General features: G+C 43.3%; 1 protein-coding gene across 2 annotated transcripts in view; it reads left to right on the plus strand.

Moving 5' to 3' along the window:
• The window catches only part of ALS2 (alsin Rho guanine nucleotide exchange factor ALS2), a 2167716-nt gene that overhangs the window by 747356 nt on the left and 1401437 nt on the right, over window positions 1-18923 (plus strand). For both annotated transcript variants that reach the window (XM_044075110.1, XM_044075111.1), the window contains exon 11: window positions 16992-17181. In XM_044075110.1, coding sequence (XP_043931045.1) covers window positions 16992-17181 — 190 coding nt within the window. The remainder of the gene's footprint in view (window positions 1-16991; window positions 17182-18923) is intronic.

An 18923-nucleotide genomic window follows, 5' to 3' on the forward strand; every position in this document is an offset into this window, starting at 1 on the left:
AAGGTAACCTCACACAACACAATTCCAGTATCACATAGTCCCACCACATCAGTGAACCAAACACATAAATACACAAAAACATACTCGGAGGCTCTAAATAAAAATCTACCTAAGCAACAGAGACCTCCAAAGCAGACATCCAAGCAAATGCTATCTCAAAACAAAACACACACAACACATAACCCACAAAGTCAGTGTGCCAAGCAGCCACAGCCCTTAAGGCTGAATAACACACCTGATACTCTTGTTATAGGTGACTCTATTGTCAGACACACTGACATCCCGCTCACCAGGCTGAATAAAGAGAAGGTCACGGTGAGCTGCCTGTCGGGTGCTAGGATCCGACACATAACGCAAGCACTCAGGTCACTCCAAAGCAAAGACAAATATGACTCAGTCATTGTACATGCTGGTGTGAATGACCTGAGACGTACCTCCCTGGACTACATGAAAAGACATAGAGGAGCTCTCTGATCATGTAGCCCAGGATGGTATGACCCTGACCTTGAGCAGCATCTTACCCTCACCTAGAATGATGCCACAGTACAAAGACAAAATTATCAATTTTAACAATTGGCTAAAATTTTGGTGTCATTCAAAGGGGATCCAGTGTCTGTCAGCCTGGGATGACATGCTCGACAAGCCACGTTGCTTCGCTAGGGACGGCTTGCACCTGTCACCACTGGGCTTTCGGATATTGGCAAAGGATCTTGCCACCCCCATAGTGCCTTTTTTAGGCAAGGCTCAAAAGTCAAACCCACCACAATAGACAGCACAAGGAACAAGAAACTAAGGGTAATGCTGCTAAACGCCAGAAGTCTTAACCTCAAGATGCACACACTCGAAGCTCTCTTCAATATGGAGAACATCGATATCTGTGCAGTGACAGAAACTTGGTTCAAGGCTCCAGAGAGCACCCCAGCACTACCAGGCTATACCTCGTATCATGCTTTTCGGCCCCAAAACCCGGACCGAACCACAAAAGGAGGGGGAGTTTCCATATTTATCAAGGATGTCCACACCTCCAGGTTAGCGGCATTGCACGAAGTATCGGAGACCATCCATGTGCAACTAACAGTGGGCAAGACTGCTTTTCAGTTTATAGCATCCTACAGACCACCCTCTCAAAGTCAGGAATCCCATTCGGCCTTCCTGAAAACATCGGAGAACATAAATATCTCTCCGAACACCATTATATTGGGCGACTTCAACTACCCAAACATTGACTGGGAGCACTACTCAAGCCCCAGCATCTTAGCCCAAAGATTCCTGGAAATTATAAACTCAAATGCTATGGAACAACTAGTCACCACTCCCACAAGAGGGGACAACATACTAGACCTGATCATTACCAACATGGGGACTCTATGCTCCACACCAGAAGTATATCTCTCATTGGTAAGATCAGACCATAAAAGGCATTTGACACAATACCCCACTCGGGCATCATAGATAAGCTATCCAGCTTAAATATAAACCCCTATGTCACAAGATGGGTCGCAAACTGGCTCAAAGACAGAACCCACAGAGTGAGAGTTGCTGGAGCCATGTCAGACTCAAAACCGGTCACAAGTGGTGTCCCACAGGGTTCTGTCCTGGGACCACTCTTGTTCGGTATATACTTTTCTGAGGTACAGGCAAATGTGGGAGGACTCTGGCTCACCAAGTTCGCAGACGACTGCAAACTGGGCGCCATAATCAACTCTCCAGCTGACACAAACATCCTTCAAAAAGGTCTCACAGAGACAGATAACTGGTGCCAGCGCCATGGTTTAAAGCTAAATGCCAAAAAATGTATAGTCATACCCTTTGGCAAAAACAATGTGCCTAGAAATTACCACATAGGCGGAAACCCATTAAGTACAGAGAAAGTTATTAGGGACCTGGGGACCCAAGTTGATAGCAATCTCTCCTTTGAAAACCACATTGCCAAAGTGGTTCGAAAGACCTTCTACATAGCCCACTTCATCATGAAGGGTTTCACATCTAGATCAAGAGAGGTAATCGTGCCCCTTTATTCATCCCTCATCAGGCCCATCATAGAATACAATGCCCCTTTTGGGATGTACCTTACCCGACACCTGCAGCAATTAGAAAGACCCCAAAAGTATCTCACCAAGAGGATCAAGGGTCTCAAACAGATGCCATATGCTGCTCGGTTAAAAAAACTCCAGCTCTACTCGGTTGCATACCGCCTATTTCGAGGCGATCTATGCCTGACATACAAAGCTATGTCAAATCCAGAATTAATGGACATGCTCCACCTCAGTAAATCTAAATCCCTTAGAGCCACACGCTCGAGGGACTTGAACCTCAGCACAGAAATAAATAGAACTTGCTGGAGGGACAGGTTCATAACCCAGAGGTTCCCTTCGCTCTGGAATAGAATTCCAGTTCATGTGAGGCAGAGCACCTCACTGAATCTCTTCAAGAAGAATCTCGATAAGTGAATGGGGGATCGTAGGTTTGTACCAGGGATTACTCCCGTGTCACTATTAGACAGAGGCACAGTAAACTAAACCTTAAAAAGGGCACAGTATACTCAAATCAAGGGGTGGCGTAAGCCATACAGAATCGGGCTAGGCTTATAATTGCCCCAGGGCAGATAGCCTAGTATAAGCCCCCCCAAGCTTCCTGTGTTGGAGGGAAGCCTTCTAGCTTATCAGTGGGAGTGGTAAGCACTAGGTAACCTATCTACCACATAAGGAGTGGTTCTGGCCCAGAAATTGTAGTTATTGGCCATTTGGGCAGTTTTTCCATCTTTGTCATCCTTCTGATTTAAAAGCCCACATTTGCACTTGTTTCCCCCCTTTCCTGTAACTAGTTTAGTCCAGATACAGATTCTTAGTTTTAGCACTTGAATTTGCTTATTCGTGATCAGCACTTGTTCAGAACTTGTAAGCACTAAATAACCTACTAATTACTACAGCACTCAACCTTCCTCATTACCTAGAGGAAAACAGTTTTGGTACTTACTTTCCTCACTTGCTTAGAGAAAAACAGCTCTTGTACTCACTTTCCTCACTTATCTAGAGGAAAATTGTTTTTTATTCAGGCATGTCCAATGGTCAGCTACCAGTGTTCTCTCCTGTCTATTTGATGAATCTGGGCATCTTGGGGCAATGTAGAAATTGCTCATGTACACAGACAACTCTCTCCTCCTACCACCCAACACTACAACCTGTGAGAGATGCACTTATCTAGCCAAACTGGAGGTAAAGCTCTTTCCAATCAAGACTGAACTTGACAGTCAAGAGGAGAAGGTAAACACTTGCACCACGCCACGCTCATCACATAGTCTCACTAAATCTACACCACCAAAATCCACACATAGAAACACAAAAACATTCGCGGAGGCTCTCAATAATAATCTGCTCAAGCAACAGAGACCTCCAAAGCAGAAATGCAAGCAACCTCCACCCCCCAACACAACCCAAATGACACATAGCCCGTAGACTCAGTGTGCCACTCAACCACAGCCAATAAGGCAAAACAATGTACCCAATAAACCAGTCATAGGTGACTCTATAGTCAGGCACACTGATGTCACACTCACCAGGCTAAACAAGGAGAAGGTTACTGTCAGCTGCCTGTCTGGTGCCAGGATCCGCCACATAACCCATGCACTCAGGTCACTCCACAACAAGTACAAATATGACTTTGTCATTGTCCATGTTGGTGTGAATGACCTGAGACATACCTTCCTGGATTACATGAAAAGAGACATGGAAGAGCTCTCTGATCTTGTAGCCCAGGCAGGTATGACCCTAGCCCTGAGTAGCATTCTGCCATCGCTCAGAATGATGCCGCAGTACAAGGACAAAATGATTGACTTTAACAACTGGCTAAGTTTCTGGTGCCATTCTAAAGGGATCCAGTATCTGTCTGCCTGGGATGACATGGTCGACAGACCACGATGCTTTGCCAGGGATGGCCTGCACCTGTCACCACTGGGATTCTGGATACTGGCTAAGGTTCTTGCCGCTCCTATAGTGTCTTTTTTAGGCAAGGTTCAATTGACAAATTCACCACCGTAACAGGAACAGGCAAGCAAAAACTGAGGATGATGCTACTCAATGCTAGAAGTCTAAATCTCAAAATGCACTCACTCGAGGCACTCCTTAAAATGGAGAACATCGATATTTGTGCAGTGACTGAGACCTGGTTCAAAGCTCCAGAGAGCACCCCTGCACTACCAGACTATAACTCATACCACACTTTTCGGCCATGTAACCTGGACCGGAACACCAAAGGCGGAGGTGTGTCCATATTCATTAAGGATATCCACACCTCCAGGCTAGGTGCTCAGCATAATGCAGCCGAGGTTATCTAAGTGCAACTAACTCTGGGCAAACCTACAATCCAAATTGTAGCTTGCTGCAGATCACCCACCATGCCCCAGGATTCCCACTCCTCTTTTCTTGATGTACTAGAAAATATTAGGGTTCAACCAAGCACCCTAATAATGAGCGATTTCAACTACCCCACCATTAACTGGGAAAACTACTCATGTACCAACTCCTTCGCTCAATGCTTTCTGGAATTCATAAACTCCAATGCCCTGGATCAACTTATCCACACCCCCACCAGGGGTGACAGTATCCTAGATCTAGTCATTACCAGCACGAGTGACCGGTGTTCCACACCTGAAGTCAGTGCCTCATTGGTCCGATCCGACCATAAGCTAATTACCCTAGATATCCACATCCTGCCCCCACACCCATTAAGGAAACCATGGTAAAAAATTTCTCCAAAGCCAACTTCATGCTTCTTAAGACAGAAGTGGTGAACTTCATGACACTCATGCAGATGGACAATACAGTTACGACTACTGAATCCCACATAATTGCACTTTATAAGCACTTACATGAATGCATGGATCGTGCTATCCAAAACAGAACCAAGATGCTATCCTCCAAAAAAAGGAAGCCAATCTGGTGGTCCCTGCCATAAATAAACTGTACAACAGAAGGAAGAAACTGTTGCAAAACAGAGTAAAATCCCATGAGTGGAGGAGCTCCCTGGTCAGCTTCAGTAAAAAGCTGCAATCCCTGATAAAATCCTCCGAAGCTAGTTACGAAAACAAAATCGCCACTGATTCTAAAGGCAACCACAAAGCATTCTATAGCTATGTCAAGAATCTGAATGGCAACACTCAGATCTGCTCTGAGTTACAGCACAATGGCACTAAAATAAACAGACCCAACTGATATTGCCAACATCTTGGCAGATAGGGGTAAAGTTAGCACTGAACCTATCTCACCCCCTAAAGAGCCCATCTCTATACTGGAAGAATGCAAAGTTCCTGTAATCACGACTGCACAGGTAAAAACCACACTCTCTCCAAAGCCAGGCTGTGTTCTACACGAACTACAGAACGAACTGTCACCCCACCTGAGTACCATGTTCAATCATAGCCTCACCTCAGGCTTTGTGCCTGCTGAATGGTGCACAGCGACGGTTATCCCACTCCACAAGGGGGGAGCCACCACGGACCCTGGGAACTACCGCACCATTAGCCTGACGAGTCTGGTCTGCAAGGCCATGGAGCTTATAAACAAAGACATTGGTAATCTCCAAACTCTGGACCCCACCCAGTTCGGGTTTGTAATAGGCAGATCATGTCTCCTAAACCTGATGGACTTCTTTGAAGCAGTCACCAAAGCTGTAAGACAAGGGTAAGGTGGTTCACACAGCCTATCTAGATCTTGCTAAGGCTTTCGACACCATCCCCCACTCTGGAATTATAGATAAACTCACTAAACTAGGTACAAATCCCTATGTCACAAGATGGGTTTGCCAACTGGCTCACTGACAGAACCCACACTGTGAAAGTAGCAGACTCCAAACTTCAGATCAGTGACAAGTGGAGTACCACAGGGTTCAGTCCTGAGTCCTCTCCTGTTTGGTATCTACTTCTCTGAAGTACAGGCTAACACAGAAGGTCTTTGGCTAATGAAGTTCGCAGATGACTGCAAACTAGGAGCCATAATCGAAACTCCTAATGATGTGAACATCCTACAAAAGGGCCTCACTGAGACAAATGCCTGGTGTCAAAGCCATGGCCTCAAGCTCAGTGCCAAAAAGTGCATTGTCATCCCCTTTGGTAAAAACTCTGTACCCAGGAACTACAACATAGGCGGTAGTATACTTAACACCGAAAGTGTGATAAGAGACCTTGGGACAAAGGTGGACAGTAGTCTTTCCTTTGATAATCACATCACCGCAGTAGTCAGGAAGTCCTTCTACACCTCATCACAAAAGGTTTCTCATCCAGAAAAAAAGAGGTCATTGTTCCCCTCTACTCATCACTCATTAGACCCATTATAGGGTGCAACGCCCCTTTTGGTTTGTACCTCACAAGACATCTACAACAACTGGAAAGGTCGCAGAAATACCTCACAAAGAGGATTACTGGCCTCAAACAGATGCCGTATGCAGACCATCTCAAAAAACTCCAGCTTTACTCCATCGCATATCGCTAGCTCAGAGGTGATCTCTGCCTAACATACAAAGCTATGTCAAACCCAGAGCTGTTGGACATGCTCCACTTAAAGAAATCCCAATCCCACCGAGCTACACGCTGTAGGGACCTAAAGCTTGTCACCACAATAAACAGAACATGCCAGAGGGATAGATTCCTGTCCCAGAGACTTCCCGTACTCTGGAATAAACTACCTAGATATATCAAACAAAGCTCCTCATTAGCACTCTTCAAGAAAAATCTTGATGACTGGATGGGAAGTAGGAAATTCACCCTGGGGATCACCTCTATGGCTCTGCTCGACAGTGGCACAGGAAATTAATTTTCTTGCGTGGAAAAAGCCAGGGTACCTTTTTGGCTAGACTTGTACAGGCCCCAGGGCCAATAGCCTAGTACCTACCTATGAACTTGTCCAGATTCCTCTTGAACAGTGTCATAGTGGTGCTCTGTTTTACATGAATTGGTAGCCTGTTCCAAAAGTGCAGTAGTCGCTTGCTAGGGGATAAATCTGTCCCTCCAGCATGTCCTATTTAAGTCGCAGGCCATGTTTAGGTCCCTGGAACAGGTAGACCTAGTCCCGTTTAATTTACGGATATGCAACAAGTTCATTAGGTTTGGGTCTTGGATTGCCAGGCACAAGTCTCCTTATCTTAGAGTTCATACCATCTATTTTCTTGGTTTGCAACCACTGTGGTCTTTCTAGTTAGGTACAGTGTTTGACCAGGTACTTTTCCCAAGGTATATTCTTATGTGTTTTTGTTTAATGTGTTTTTCCCTCAGATATGTCTGAAATTAGCACACTGAAGAGGACCAACCCGGGAATGACCCTTACAGTACTGTCATTCTTGCTACAACCCTCCGTGTCTTGCCCTTAAACCTTGTAGCAGTTGAGTTCCTCAGTTTTGATCCTAACAGAGCATATCCAGTGCTCCTAGCTGCAGTGGCATATGCAGAACAAAGTCTAAGGTCTTGCTGGAGTCTTTGTATCCCATATTTCCTGGTATTTCATTGTCAAGTTCTTCTGTAACCTAGTTGTCAGACTAGATCAGGTTTCATGGATCATTGTCTTCTTGAAGAGCAACCATTATTTATTTCAGGATTTGCTCCAATATTTTCCTTGACATTGCTGTTTGTTCCCTGAGTCTGTCCTGCTTCCTTTTGTACAGAGGTGCACTTGCCATCTTCTAGTCCTTGAGCATTTCTGCACTGGGTAGTTAACTGTTGAACATCTTCATCTGGGGATCTGATAGCACATAGGCCAAATACTGGAGAAGCAGTCTATCCAGCTCTTGTGCTTTATCCTGTCTTAGAGCAGTCACTTCCTCCTCAGCATCCTTCCTGTCTTGATGTCTGTCCATTGCTGATCTTCTGTGTCCAACATCTTTCACAGCATAGCATCTTCCCCTTGCCCACCCCCCCCCCAATACTGAAGTAATGAACTATGAAGGTCATCATATTATATTTTTTACCATTTCACTCCAATTTCCTCCAGTTTGATAAATTATAGTGAACTAAGCTGATGGACTGTACTAGCAGGAATATTCAGGTAAAAAAAGCTATATTTTAAGTTTGTTATCACAGTGTTGCACTATATCTTCATGTTGCCTAACAAACAGTATAGAGGTCGATACACCTATGTGTTTTATATTTGTTCAAGCTGTTTATCATTTCATATTAATTCTGCTTTGTAATAAATAAACTGAATCCAGTTTGAATTCGGAAAAAAAAAACATGAGTTAAGGCTTAAGCTGGCCAATGTCTGTTTTTCTGTGATGGTGGTGACGTAACTTTAGAAATTTGTATGTCTAGCTTTGCTTATTCTAATTAAAAGCTTTACTGAGACCATGGTGGTGAGGGTTTACAACAACTGACAGTATAACTTCCCCAAACTCCATTCTTGAGTTTGTCCTCCTGCTCTTAAAAAGCTAAGGTCATATAGACTTAACCATATTGAGTCGGCATTTGCTGTGAATCCCAATATTCTAAGTAGACTCTGAGAAAATGCTAATACAAAACAAGTGCTACTGTTCAGCAAGCTATTTAAGATCATGCTGAAATATATTCAAAAAAGCTACCTGCTGTGTGCCATTTATGTCTAGTCAGCACATTCATGCTTGTTGGGCAGCACATGTTCAGGGGAGGTGGTTGTCAGCTTAACTATACTAAAGTCTCAGTAGCTGAATGGGTAGCACACACACTTTTGGTGCTGGAAGAAAAGAGGACTAGGTTCTATTCCCACACCAGGTAATTGTATTAATTTCCAGTACTAACACTGCAGGGGGTGCTGCACTCTTGAGTGCATTGTCCTTTCACTATGATAAACTGACGTCCCACCTGGCTGAGTTAGTGGTAGCTTGGATAACTGTAAAAGATCTCATGGCACTTAGCAAAAAAAAGACTAGGAGAAGTTCCCCTGTGCCCTGGCTAAATTTTCATTACTATGAATGCCACCACATCTCCCCTGAAAAGAGGCCTTTGGCCTAGTAGGACTAACCTGGTTTGTTTGTGTCTTTCGGCTTTTCCCGGTTAGGGGTCACCACAGCGGAACTCCGGTCCGCTAATGATTGGCAGTAGATTTTTACGTGCAGGCTTGCTGGGCCTAATGCACAACCTTCAACGAAGGAATGCCCATTCACGCATGTCGACACACACAAGACGCTCTAGCTGAGAATCGAACGGGCAACATCTAACTGTGAGGCGACAATGCTACCGCAGAACTACCACCGCAGTAGTGGGACTAACCTGGTAACAATGTGAAAACAAATAAAATGCACTACAGTTAGGGTTTCTCAGAGCCTCACTCTGTACCCATGAAGAGTTGTGCTTACAGCAATTACTACATGTAAACACCCCAGAGAGAAGAATCTTTGTCTTTGAAAATGATCCCCAACAGCAGATAATGGATCATTAAGAGGGGCAGATGTCTAACATAAAGGTTACAGAAATTGTTACACTTTAATTAGGTAGGGCACTGTGAGGGTGTGGTCAGTGATATTCCACTTCATTAATGCTCAAGAAGGGAGGGGAAAGATGGGGAAAAAATGAATTAAAGTTGTATATATTTTCCTCCACGATTGGCATACCCTTCAGCTTAGGGCCATTAGCAGCAGCTCCACCTGCACCACCCTTCCTGCAGCTTGGATTTTTGCTATATGTCTAAAAAACTTCCTTGTCTTGACCCTTTCTCATGGATCCTATTTGATTTGTTGTTTTGCTCCCCTCACTTCCTGTGTCGCACTTCTCTTTGCTTCATTTAACTGTAGTTCCATCTCCAGGCAACCCTCCCTTTCACCTCATGTATGTAGTACTTAGTTCAGATTACTAGTTGCACCTTCCTTTGTATTCATATCTGCCTTCACCCATTTTTGCCTCTTCCTCAAACCAATTTATAACTCATCAGTACTCCATTTCAGACCCACTGCTGTAGTTTTACTACCTCAGTTTTTTCCCAGTCCTCTTAAGACTTCTTTGACTCTTCTCTAGGTTATTATAGTTCATAGTTCATAGTTTAGTACTAAGCTAACTGCCCTTGCGAGCCATTTTAAGCCTAGCCAATTATCCCCTGTGAGACTCAAACCCTGCACCTTGTGTTTGTAAGGCAAACACCTTAGCCATTGAGCCACCCTCCCAACCCAATAGAATAGTACTAGGCTAACTGCCCTTGTGAGCCATTTTAAGCCTAGCCAATTATCCCTTGTGAGACTCAAACCCTGCACCTTGTCTTTGTAAGGTAAACACCTTAACCATTAGGCCACCCTCCCAACCAGTCCACTTCCCTAAAATTTCCTTCAGTTATATTTACCTTGACATTCTTACCCTCTCCCCCTCTAAACCTTAAAGTGACATGATAATTTTTAACCCATGGAGTCTTCTTTTGGACATCCATGACCCTCAGTGTCTTGGATGGGGCCACATCCAGAATTCTCTCTTTTTTCTGGTAGTCTTGCACTGGTTTGCTGAATGTATCGTTGTTCAACACTTCAGACAGCTTCTACGTCCTCGTCAGTCTGAATCTTGTAATCTCACTGTCTGCTCCTGGTAGATTAATGTAAACCACTTTGACTTTTTCCTTTCGTTTACTGTCCATCTTCCAGTCCTTCATCTTGCTTTATGTACAATAAGACGTGCAGGAATGCCTTATGTTTATCTGTTTTAGGCCTACCTACTGTGATGCTCCTTGGATTGTATTAGGAACTTTTTTGTTTGCATAATATTTCTGTCCCTCCTCTCAGATCAAGAAAAGTGATAATTGGCAGTGAGAATCATACCTCCTCCCATCAGTGTTACTATATTTGAATTACCAGTTGTTGAAGGGCTGCATGCAGGAATGATCAGTCTGTTTTGATGGTCTGACTATGTTTAGTCTCCCTGCCAGTGACATAAATTCTTATTCTCAAGGTTTTCTCATTGGCTTACCTTTGAGAAAACAAAAAAAGTAAGAAAATAAGACATGTTGATACAGTGGATGTTCTTTGTGTTTCACCGTTGCAGTCATTACATTTGGGTAATCCTGTTGGCAGGTTGCCCTCAGTCGGCCTGAATTTCAAAGTCGTGGGTCCTGCGTCGGCTGCTGTTGCCCCTTCCTTGACGTCAGGGGTATAAAAGAAGCAGCGGATGCCATTTTCTTCAGTCTTTCTTGCCGCGCGGTGCCCGAAGCAGAAGTAGTTCGCAAGTGCCGGTCGGCCGACTCCTGAGATTTTCGTGTTCAAGTTTCAGACCCGAAGTCTTCAATAAAGCTAAGTACCCTGTTGGGGAAACTTTTTTCTTGCTCCAGACCGATGTCAGAAAAAGTTAATAATTGTATTTCTTGTGGAAAGCAAATACCTCATAAGGACTTTCATTCTTACTGTATTCCTTGCCTAGGCCCTGATCACAATGTTTCTGGTTGTCGGTTTTGTGCTAGATTTAACCAATGCAGTATTAAGCGTCGGTATGATTTTGCTTTAAACTGTTTTGGACGCCGGTTTAATTATCCAGAAATGTCGTCGGATAGCCATCCGACTACAGGAGTTCATAAAAAACGCAAAGAAAAGGAGAGAGATAAACAACCGAGGTCCAAAACCGACGACAAAGCTTCTCCTAAGCCAGTCACCGGTTCTCAGTGAGGTGCTTTCACAGCCCCTGATACCCGCTACTTTAGAGTCGCAGGCCACTACCGACTTCCATGTGCAGTCGGCTATGCCACTGGAAACTCAAGGTATTCGAGCCTCGGACACTATTCCCTCAGATGGGTCCAGAGCTGCTGAGCATGCGCCGGCTTCTGAGGGTGTATTTAGACCTAAACATCTTTACATTAAACCAACTTCAGCTTCAAAGGCAAAGACTAAAGCACTTTCTAAAGCCAAGAAACAAACTTAAGAGCCACGTGGACAGGCCTCTATGCCCAAAAAACAGATGCTCAAAATGGCCGAAGACTTGATTATCTTGATCAGAGGCTCCCATCCCCCTCCTGATAAGAGGCCTAGGCAAGAGACTGACATGAATCTTCAGATCAGGTTTCTATTTCTTCTGATTCCTCTTCTGATCAGGAATATTCTCTTCCCCCCACTATGAGGATTCTGATGCTGAAGAATCTATACCTTCAGCTTCGCCTCCAGAGGACTATTCTTTTGGGGAAACCTTGCATACCATGAAGGGAGCATTTCCACTGGGAGAGCCAAGATTTTTCAGAGTCTAAAAAGAGGCTCAGGGACTTCCTTTTACTACCTCAACACAGGCCTCTAGCCATTCCACCTGTGTTAGACATTGTAGAAGTGTTTTCAGAGTCTAGTCTCACCCCTGACTCCTTACCTCCAGCTCCTGGTAAGCCTGACAGATATTACAGGGTTCCTGACTCTCATAAATTCCTTTTTAAAACCCTGCTGTAGACCCAGAAACTATTTCACAGGGTCCCAAAGGAGTTAAGGTTTCCGCTGCAAAAAAACATACCCCCTCTGACAGGGATTCTAGGGCACTGGATAGATGGGGAAAAAAAGGTTTACACATCTGCTACCTTGGCTATAAGGGCCTTAAACTGTCAGTTTCATATGCTCAAATATCAGCAACATGTCATGGCATTGGTTAAACAGAAAATGTTGCTAAACTCTGAATGTGCAGAAAACAAGGAAGTGCAGGATTTATTGCATGCAGCTGAACAAGTTGGAAAGCATACTTTGCAATGTGGTTTTGATTCTTTGGAGGCCTCCTGCAGGGCCGCAGTTACGGGTTCTGTAATTAGCAGGCATGCTTGGTTAAAGGAATAAAATCTGCCTGATCATGTCAAAGTTAAATTATTAGATGCACCTTTACAGCATGATGCTTTGTTTGGTGTTAAGGCAGAAGAGGTGTTAAAGAAAATGGAGGACAAAGCTAAATCTATGCAAATTGTCAAAGATTTTTTACAAGTACAGCCACCTAGGTTTAGTAGGCACTGGCCTACAAAGAATTGGTCCTTTCCTCTGTCAGACAGACCTCAAAGGGGGCAGATCCCAGGCGCAAGGTTCATACAGGTCAAAGCAATGGGGTGCTTCTACCTCCAAAGTTGGAGAAGACAAATCACAGCCATACAGGAAACAGTCCCAGTCACTTCTCCCTGCCTGCACCAAGCACTTTTCTCCTGGCAGCACCCTTAGGGGGGAAATTAGCACTTTTTTTCTCAAAACTGGCACATTATAACCCAGGACAAGTGGGTTCTAAATATAGTGGTCCATTTCCATACCCTGCCAAAGGCAAATGGCTGGCCAGATCTGCCAAAACAATCAATGGGCAGAGGCGCAAAAACAAGTCTCATCCCTCATGGGCATGATGGGGGCCATTCACCAAGTACCCGAGCAAGAGCAGGGACAAGGATTTACTCAAGACTGTTCTTGGTACCCAGAAAGGACAAGGCCTGGAGACCAATACTGGACCTATCTGTTCTGAACACATTCCTGGATATACCAAAATTCAAAATGTTGACCTTGCAGCAGCTTCTGCCCATGCTGGGCAAGAATGCTAGGCTTGTGACTTTAAACCTAAAAGAGGCATACCTGCATGTCCCAATCAGACAGTCATGCAGAAGATACCTCAGATTCAAGGTTGGCTCAATGCATTTCCAATTTTCTGCACTGCTTTGACTTATCTACTGCGCCTAGGGTCTTTACAAAGTGCCTGGCACCAGTAATTGCATTCTGCAGACAAAGAGGAATACAAATATATCCTTACTTGGACGACTGTCTAATTCAAGCAGAGAACAAGGACACTCTTCTACAGCATCTGGCATTTGTGAAAAGACTTCTAACATGCCTAGGGTACACAGTCAACGAAAAGAAATCAAAACTAGTACCCTCTTGAGATAATATTCCTGGGTGCAAGCTTAAATACAACTTCCCGGATTTCTTATCTCACACCAGTCAAACAAAGGCAACTGCCTACCTATTTCAAAATGTTGGCAACAAAGGCCCAGTTATCTGCAAGAAAAAATCTGTAGGCTTTGGGCTTCATGGCATCCTGCATCCTACTAATTCCATATGCAAGACTGCATATGAGGAAACTTCAGTGGTACCTAAAAAGTGTTTGGACTCAACATTGCCACAGCCTGGAAACAATGATTACTCTCATTCCCTGCCTGCAACAGGAGTTTCAATGGTGGGCGAAGGCTTGTCACCAAAACAAGGGACAGCCATTCACATTACCCCCAGCCAGGCAGACACTAACAACGGATGCATCAGATTATGCCTTGGAGGCCCACATGGCAGGAAGATGCATTTAGGGCACATGGTCCTCGAACCAAATGCATCTACATGTCAATCAAAAAGAGATGCTAGCTGTTCAAAATGCCCTGACAGCCTTCTAGGACCTACTTCATCCGGCACAACTACTGATAAAGACAGACAACACCACGGTCACGTGGTATATAAACAAACAGGGGGGCACACATTCTTACCCCCTTTGCAGACTAACTATGACTTTGTTAGACACAGCATTGACTTACCAAGTACATCTGCAGGTGTAATTCTTGCCAGGAAAGGAAAAAAGTCTGGCAGACGAACTAAGCAGAAACCTCATGGATCCCCACGAGTGGCAGCTGGACCCACAAGTCTTCAGCATGATAACAAGGAAATGGGGATGCCTGGACATAGATCTATTTTCCTCCCCTCACAACTACCAACTAAAAAGATTCTGCACAAGGACTTATCACAGACAAGCATTGAAAGTGGACGTCCTATCTTTCAGCTGGAAAAACTTATCAGTATATGCCTTTCCTCCACTGCCTCTCCTCCCCAAGGTACTCCTAAAGGTCAGACAGGAGAAACCAAAGATGATACTGATAGCCCCAGACTGGCCCCGCCAGTACTGGTATCCAATCCTAAAGAACTTGTCTCAATGCCCAGCTTGGACCTTACCTCAAATACCTAATCTACTGTCCCAGCAAAACAGTCAGATCCCGCACAGCCAACTCAGTACTTTAAACCTGGCAGTATGCATACAAAACACACCTCTCATTAAAGCTGTGATGGGTGTCATTTTGGAAGCCAGAAGGCCTAGTACTAGAAAATCTTATGCTGGAAAATGGAAGAGATTCTGTGCTTGGAACCAGGCACAAGGAACTGATACAGCTGTACCAAATATTCCTCAGATTTTGCAATACTTAACTTGAGATGCTGGATAAATGCCTATCTTTCTCATCAATTAAAATTCATGCCTCTGCCATTTCAGCTCATTACAATACAGAGCCACCAATCTTTTCTCATCCTTTATTAAAACAGTACCTCAGAGGAGCCAAAAATGTAAGGCCTCCAAAGAAATCACCAATACCTGCATGGGACCTCAACTATGTCTTGGAAAAACTCACCCTGCCTCCTTTTGAGCCAGCTGCTACTGCTGATATAAAGTTTTTATCTTGGAAAACAGCTCTGCTCCTAGCAATAACTTCTGCAAGACGAGTTTCAGAGCTACAGGCACTCATGGCTGTGGAACCTTTTATCCAGACAGGGTCTCTCTGAGGACAAACCCAACATTTATGCCTAAGGTGGTGTCCAGTGTGGCTCTTAACCAAACTATTCATCTGCCAACTTGTTATCCAAATCCACAGAACAAGGGGGAGAGAATTCTGCATGCTTTGGACGTACGCAGACAGCTTAGATTCTACTTGAACAGAACCAGACTATTCAGGAAGGCAGAGCAATTACTAGTGGTATATGCTGCAGTATTACAAGGAAAGGCTATCTCAAAGCAGACTATTTCAAAGTGGATAGGCCACTGCATTTGTTTCTGCTATTTACACCATGGCAAGCCAGTGCTTAAGGGCATTAGGCCACATTCAACCAGAGCTGCAGCCACTTCAGCAGCCTTTCTCAGGGGAGTACCAACCAAAGACATTTTAGAGGCTGCTACTTGGAGTTCAGTGCACACCTTTACAAAGCAATATTAGCTGCCACTCTACTCTAAATCCAGGGCAGGCTTTGCGACTGCAGTTCTGCAGGGCCTCATAGCCGCTCCTAATGCTGTTTAGCTCCAGCCCTCCCAATCATAGCTGTGGGACTCTATCCAAATGTAATGACTGTAACAGTGAAACACGAAGAACATAGTACAGTTGTATACACTTTCCATAAATGTAGATGTTTGAGTGTATTCACTGTTGCAGTCCACGTTACCCACCTGCCATCCCTCTTTTTTCTGCTGGAACTTTTCTTTCCTTCTCTGATTTAAACAACCTATGTGGTGTATTTGCTTGTAGATGAAGGTAAAGTGTATATTGGTGCATGTATTTATATATATATATATAAATTTTGGCTACCTGTTTAGGGGGGCACCTGACATCTGGGGCAAGAAAAACTGAAGAAAATGGCGTTGGCTGCTTCTTTTATACCCCTGATGACCTGACGTCAGGGAAGGGGCGACAGCAGCAGACACAGGACCCAAGACTTTGAAATTCAGGCCGACTGAGGGAAACCTGCTAGCAGGATTACCCAAATGTAATGACTGTAACAGTGAATACACTCAAACATCTACATTTATGGTAAGTGTACACAACTGTACTTTAGTGTGACACCTTGCATCTTCTGAGTTTTGACATTTAATTATGCCTTTGGTGTTCTTTCCCTGCATTTTTTGTGTGATGTCCAAGTCACTGTAAGTTTTATCCTAGTTCTCTGGTTCCTCCCACCTGAAGGACATGCTTTATAAGTAGACTGATATTTTTGAATTTGTACCCAAGTGTGTTTGTCTGCATGTTTGTGCATTTGCTGCCCTGTGAGGAGCCATTATTCCCAACTGCTTCCAGGATAAGTTATATTATGAGCCTGAGCTGGCCTAACTGATTACTGATGATGCTTGGGTAGGATGAATGAAAAAAGCCATTCACTAGAAGTTATACTGTGGCGTCATACATGCATGTATTTATTGTAATTAAAGTGCAACCATGAACATTAAAACAGCACATTCAAATGTAGATATTATGGTGCATGTTGTAAATTTAGATATATTCTTACAGAAATAAACTGTAATTTTTGTTTTCTTTTTTTTTTTTTTTTATCTCTCTCGCAAGATAATCTTGGTTGTGCCTTAGGTGGCACAACTAGCCAGCTTCTCCAGGAGATGACTAGCAGATTCAGCAAGCTGTGTTACCTGATAGGCCAGCATGGGGCATCACTCAACAACTTTCTGCATGGAGCTAAGAAGGTGGCAACCCTTGCTATGCTGGAACATGCAGACTTGTTCCTGGACAGTTACAAAGAGCAAGTACACAACATTAAACATTTCATGATCATTGTGAGAGTGTTGTGCAGTTTTATTGTTTGATAAATAACAGTAATGCAAGTATTTGGAAAAATGTGAGCTGCAAAGTGAAGTTAGGATCTTTTCAAAAGTCCAGAGGTTGGACTTTCTTCTTAAAATACTATTCTTTTTCGTAAAACAGTAGACACACTTAACTACTGTATTGAATGTATTTCTTCTCTTTTGTCAAAACTTAATTCCAGTATTGCAGACTGTGTTTATTAAACTTAAGATTGGCGGTCATAAATATTTCTGCCCTCCAAACTGTTAAACTGAATTAGAATAGCCCTGATCAGGCCAATGGCAAATGTGGGATTTCTTTGGATTGTTTTAGAAGTTATAGATCTTTATTTTTGACTTAAGTATACATAATAGATGTGATACAAAACTTGCAAGCCTGTGCCCAGTGCAAGTCGCAGTAGCTTCAGAGATTACTTAGTAACTAAATATGTCTGTGGTATAAGAGGAGGCTGGCCTTGTAGTCATCAAGGAGGACACTTTTCTGCTGGTTAATATTGTAGATCTGGAATCAGATGTAGAAAATGTAAAGTCACCAGTTTGCATTTTGTCATCTGGTAGGGAATTCCAACCTGTAGGTGCCTCTGCTAAGAACTGGTGTGTGTAGTTATAGTGCTTTAATAGAAGGTTTGGTACTTCCTATGATAATAGTGAAAATAATGTTCTGAAATGTGTAATGAGTAGACAATAGTGGTTTAAAAATGTATGCTTATAAGGTCACCGGAATGGTGAAGCAGTTTTCTTTATGTAATGAGATGTGATGTTTCTAGCAGCTTGACAGAGAAACAGATTTGCTTACTTTAAGGGTGGCTAAAACCTAACTGCATTTGCAAATAATGTGTTTCGTTATTGACTTCATTAACCAAGGTAGAACACTAATTAGTTCTGACCAGTTTCAGTCTCAGTCTGGGGTCAGAAATATTACCACTCTGTCATAGAGAGTATGTAAAGTAACAAAAGCAAGCATGAAGTGACCTTGAATAAAATCGAAAGAATGTGAAATGATACAAATCTATAAGTACATAAACCAGGGAAGAGAGAGGATAGAATTGCCCTGCTATCAATATACATTTTACTTCAGAGCTTGATTTACATTGAGGAAGAAAGAGCAGTATATATAACCTGGTGTATGTAAGTCTGAGATGGGAGCATTGACGCAATGGAGACTAGTTGGGCAGTTTAGGATAAAGAAAGCATTAGAAATAGCTTTTGGCTGTCCTGCAGTTTTCTTGCTTATCAGGTTAGTATGATAACTTAGGCTATGTGAATGGTCCATCCACTCACAATAATTCTTAAAGCAAGAGACTTTGGAGACCGTAGCTTATTTGGGATTTCCAAAAGGTAAGGTGCATATTATATTTAACAAATGTGTCACACCAAAAAGCATTGTTTGTTTTTTTTTTAGTTTATTGAGCAGTAGGTTGTGGACCTCAATTTCCAGAGGAAAAAAAAATCCTTTTGTAATTTAGTAAATATTTTAGGATAGTCCGGGATATATTGGACACCCCTTAAAACCAGAACATAATATATTGTGCAGTGCTAAACTACTGTGACCTTTGTGTGAGAGTGCATTTCACTGATTTATAGAGAATTTTAGAAGACCTTACACAGAACCACTAGGGACAAAGCATGCAGGACATTTGGGAGGGGGGGGGTGTTCTATAATTCAGCCTATGTTTTTAAT

Source organism: Protopterus annectens, chromosome 6.part0, assembly GCF_019279795.1.
Source record: "Protopterus annectens isolate FY-2018-M chromosome 6.part0, PAN1.0, whole genome shotgun sequence".
In the NCBI taxonomy this organism is placed as follows: Eukaryota; Metazoa; Chordata; order Ceratodontiformes; family Protopteridae; genus Protopterus; species Protopterus annectens.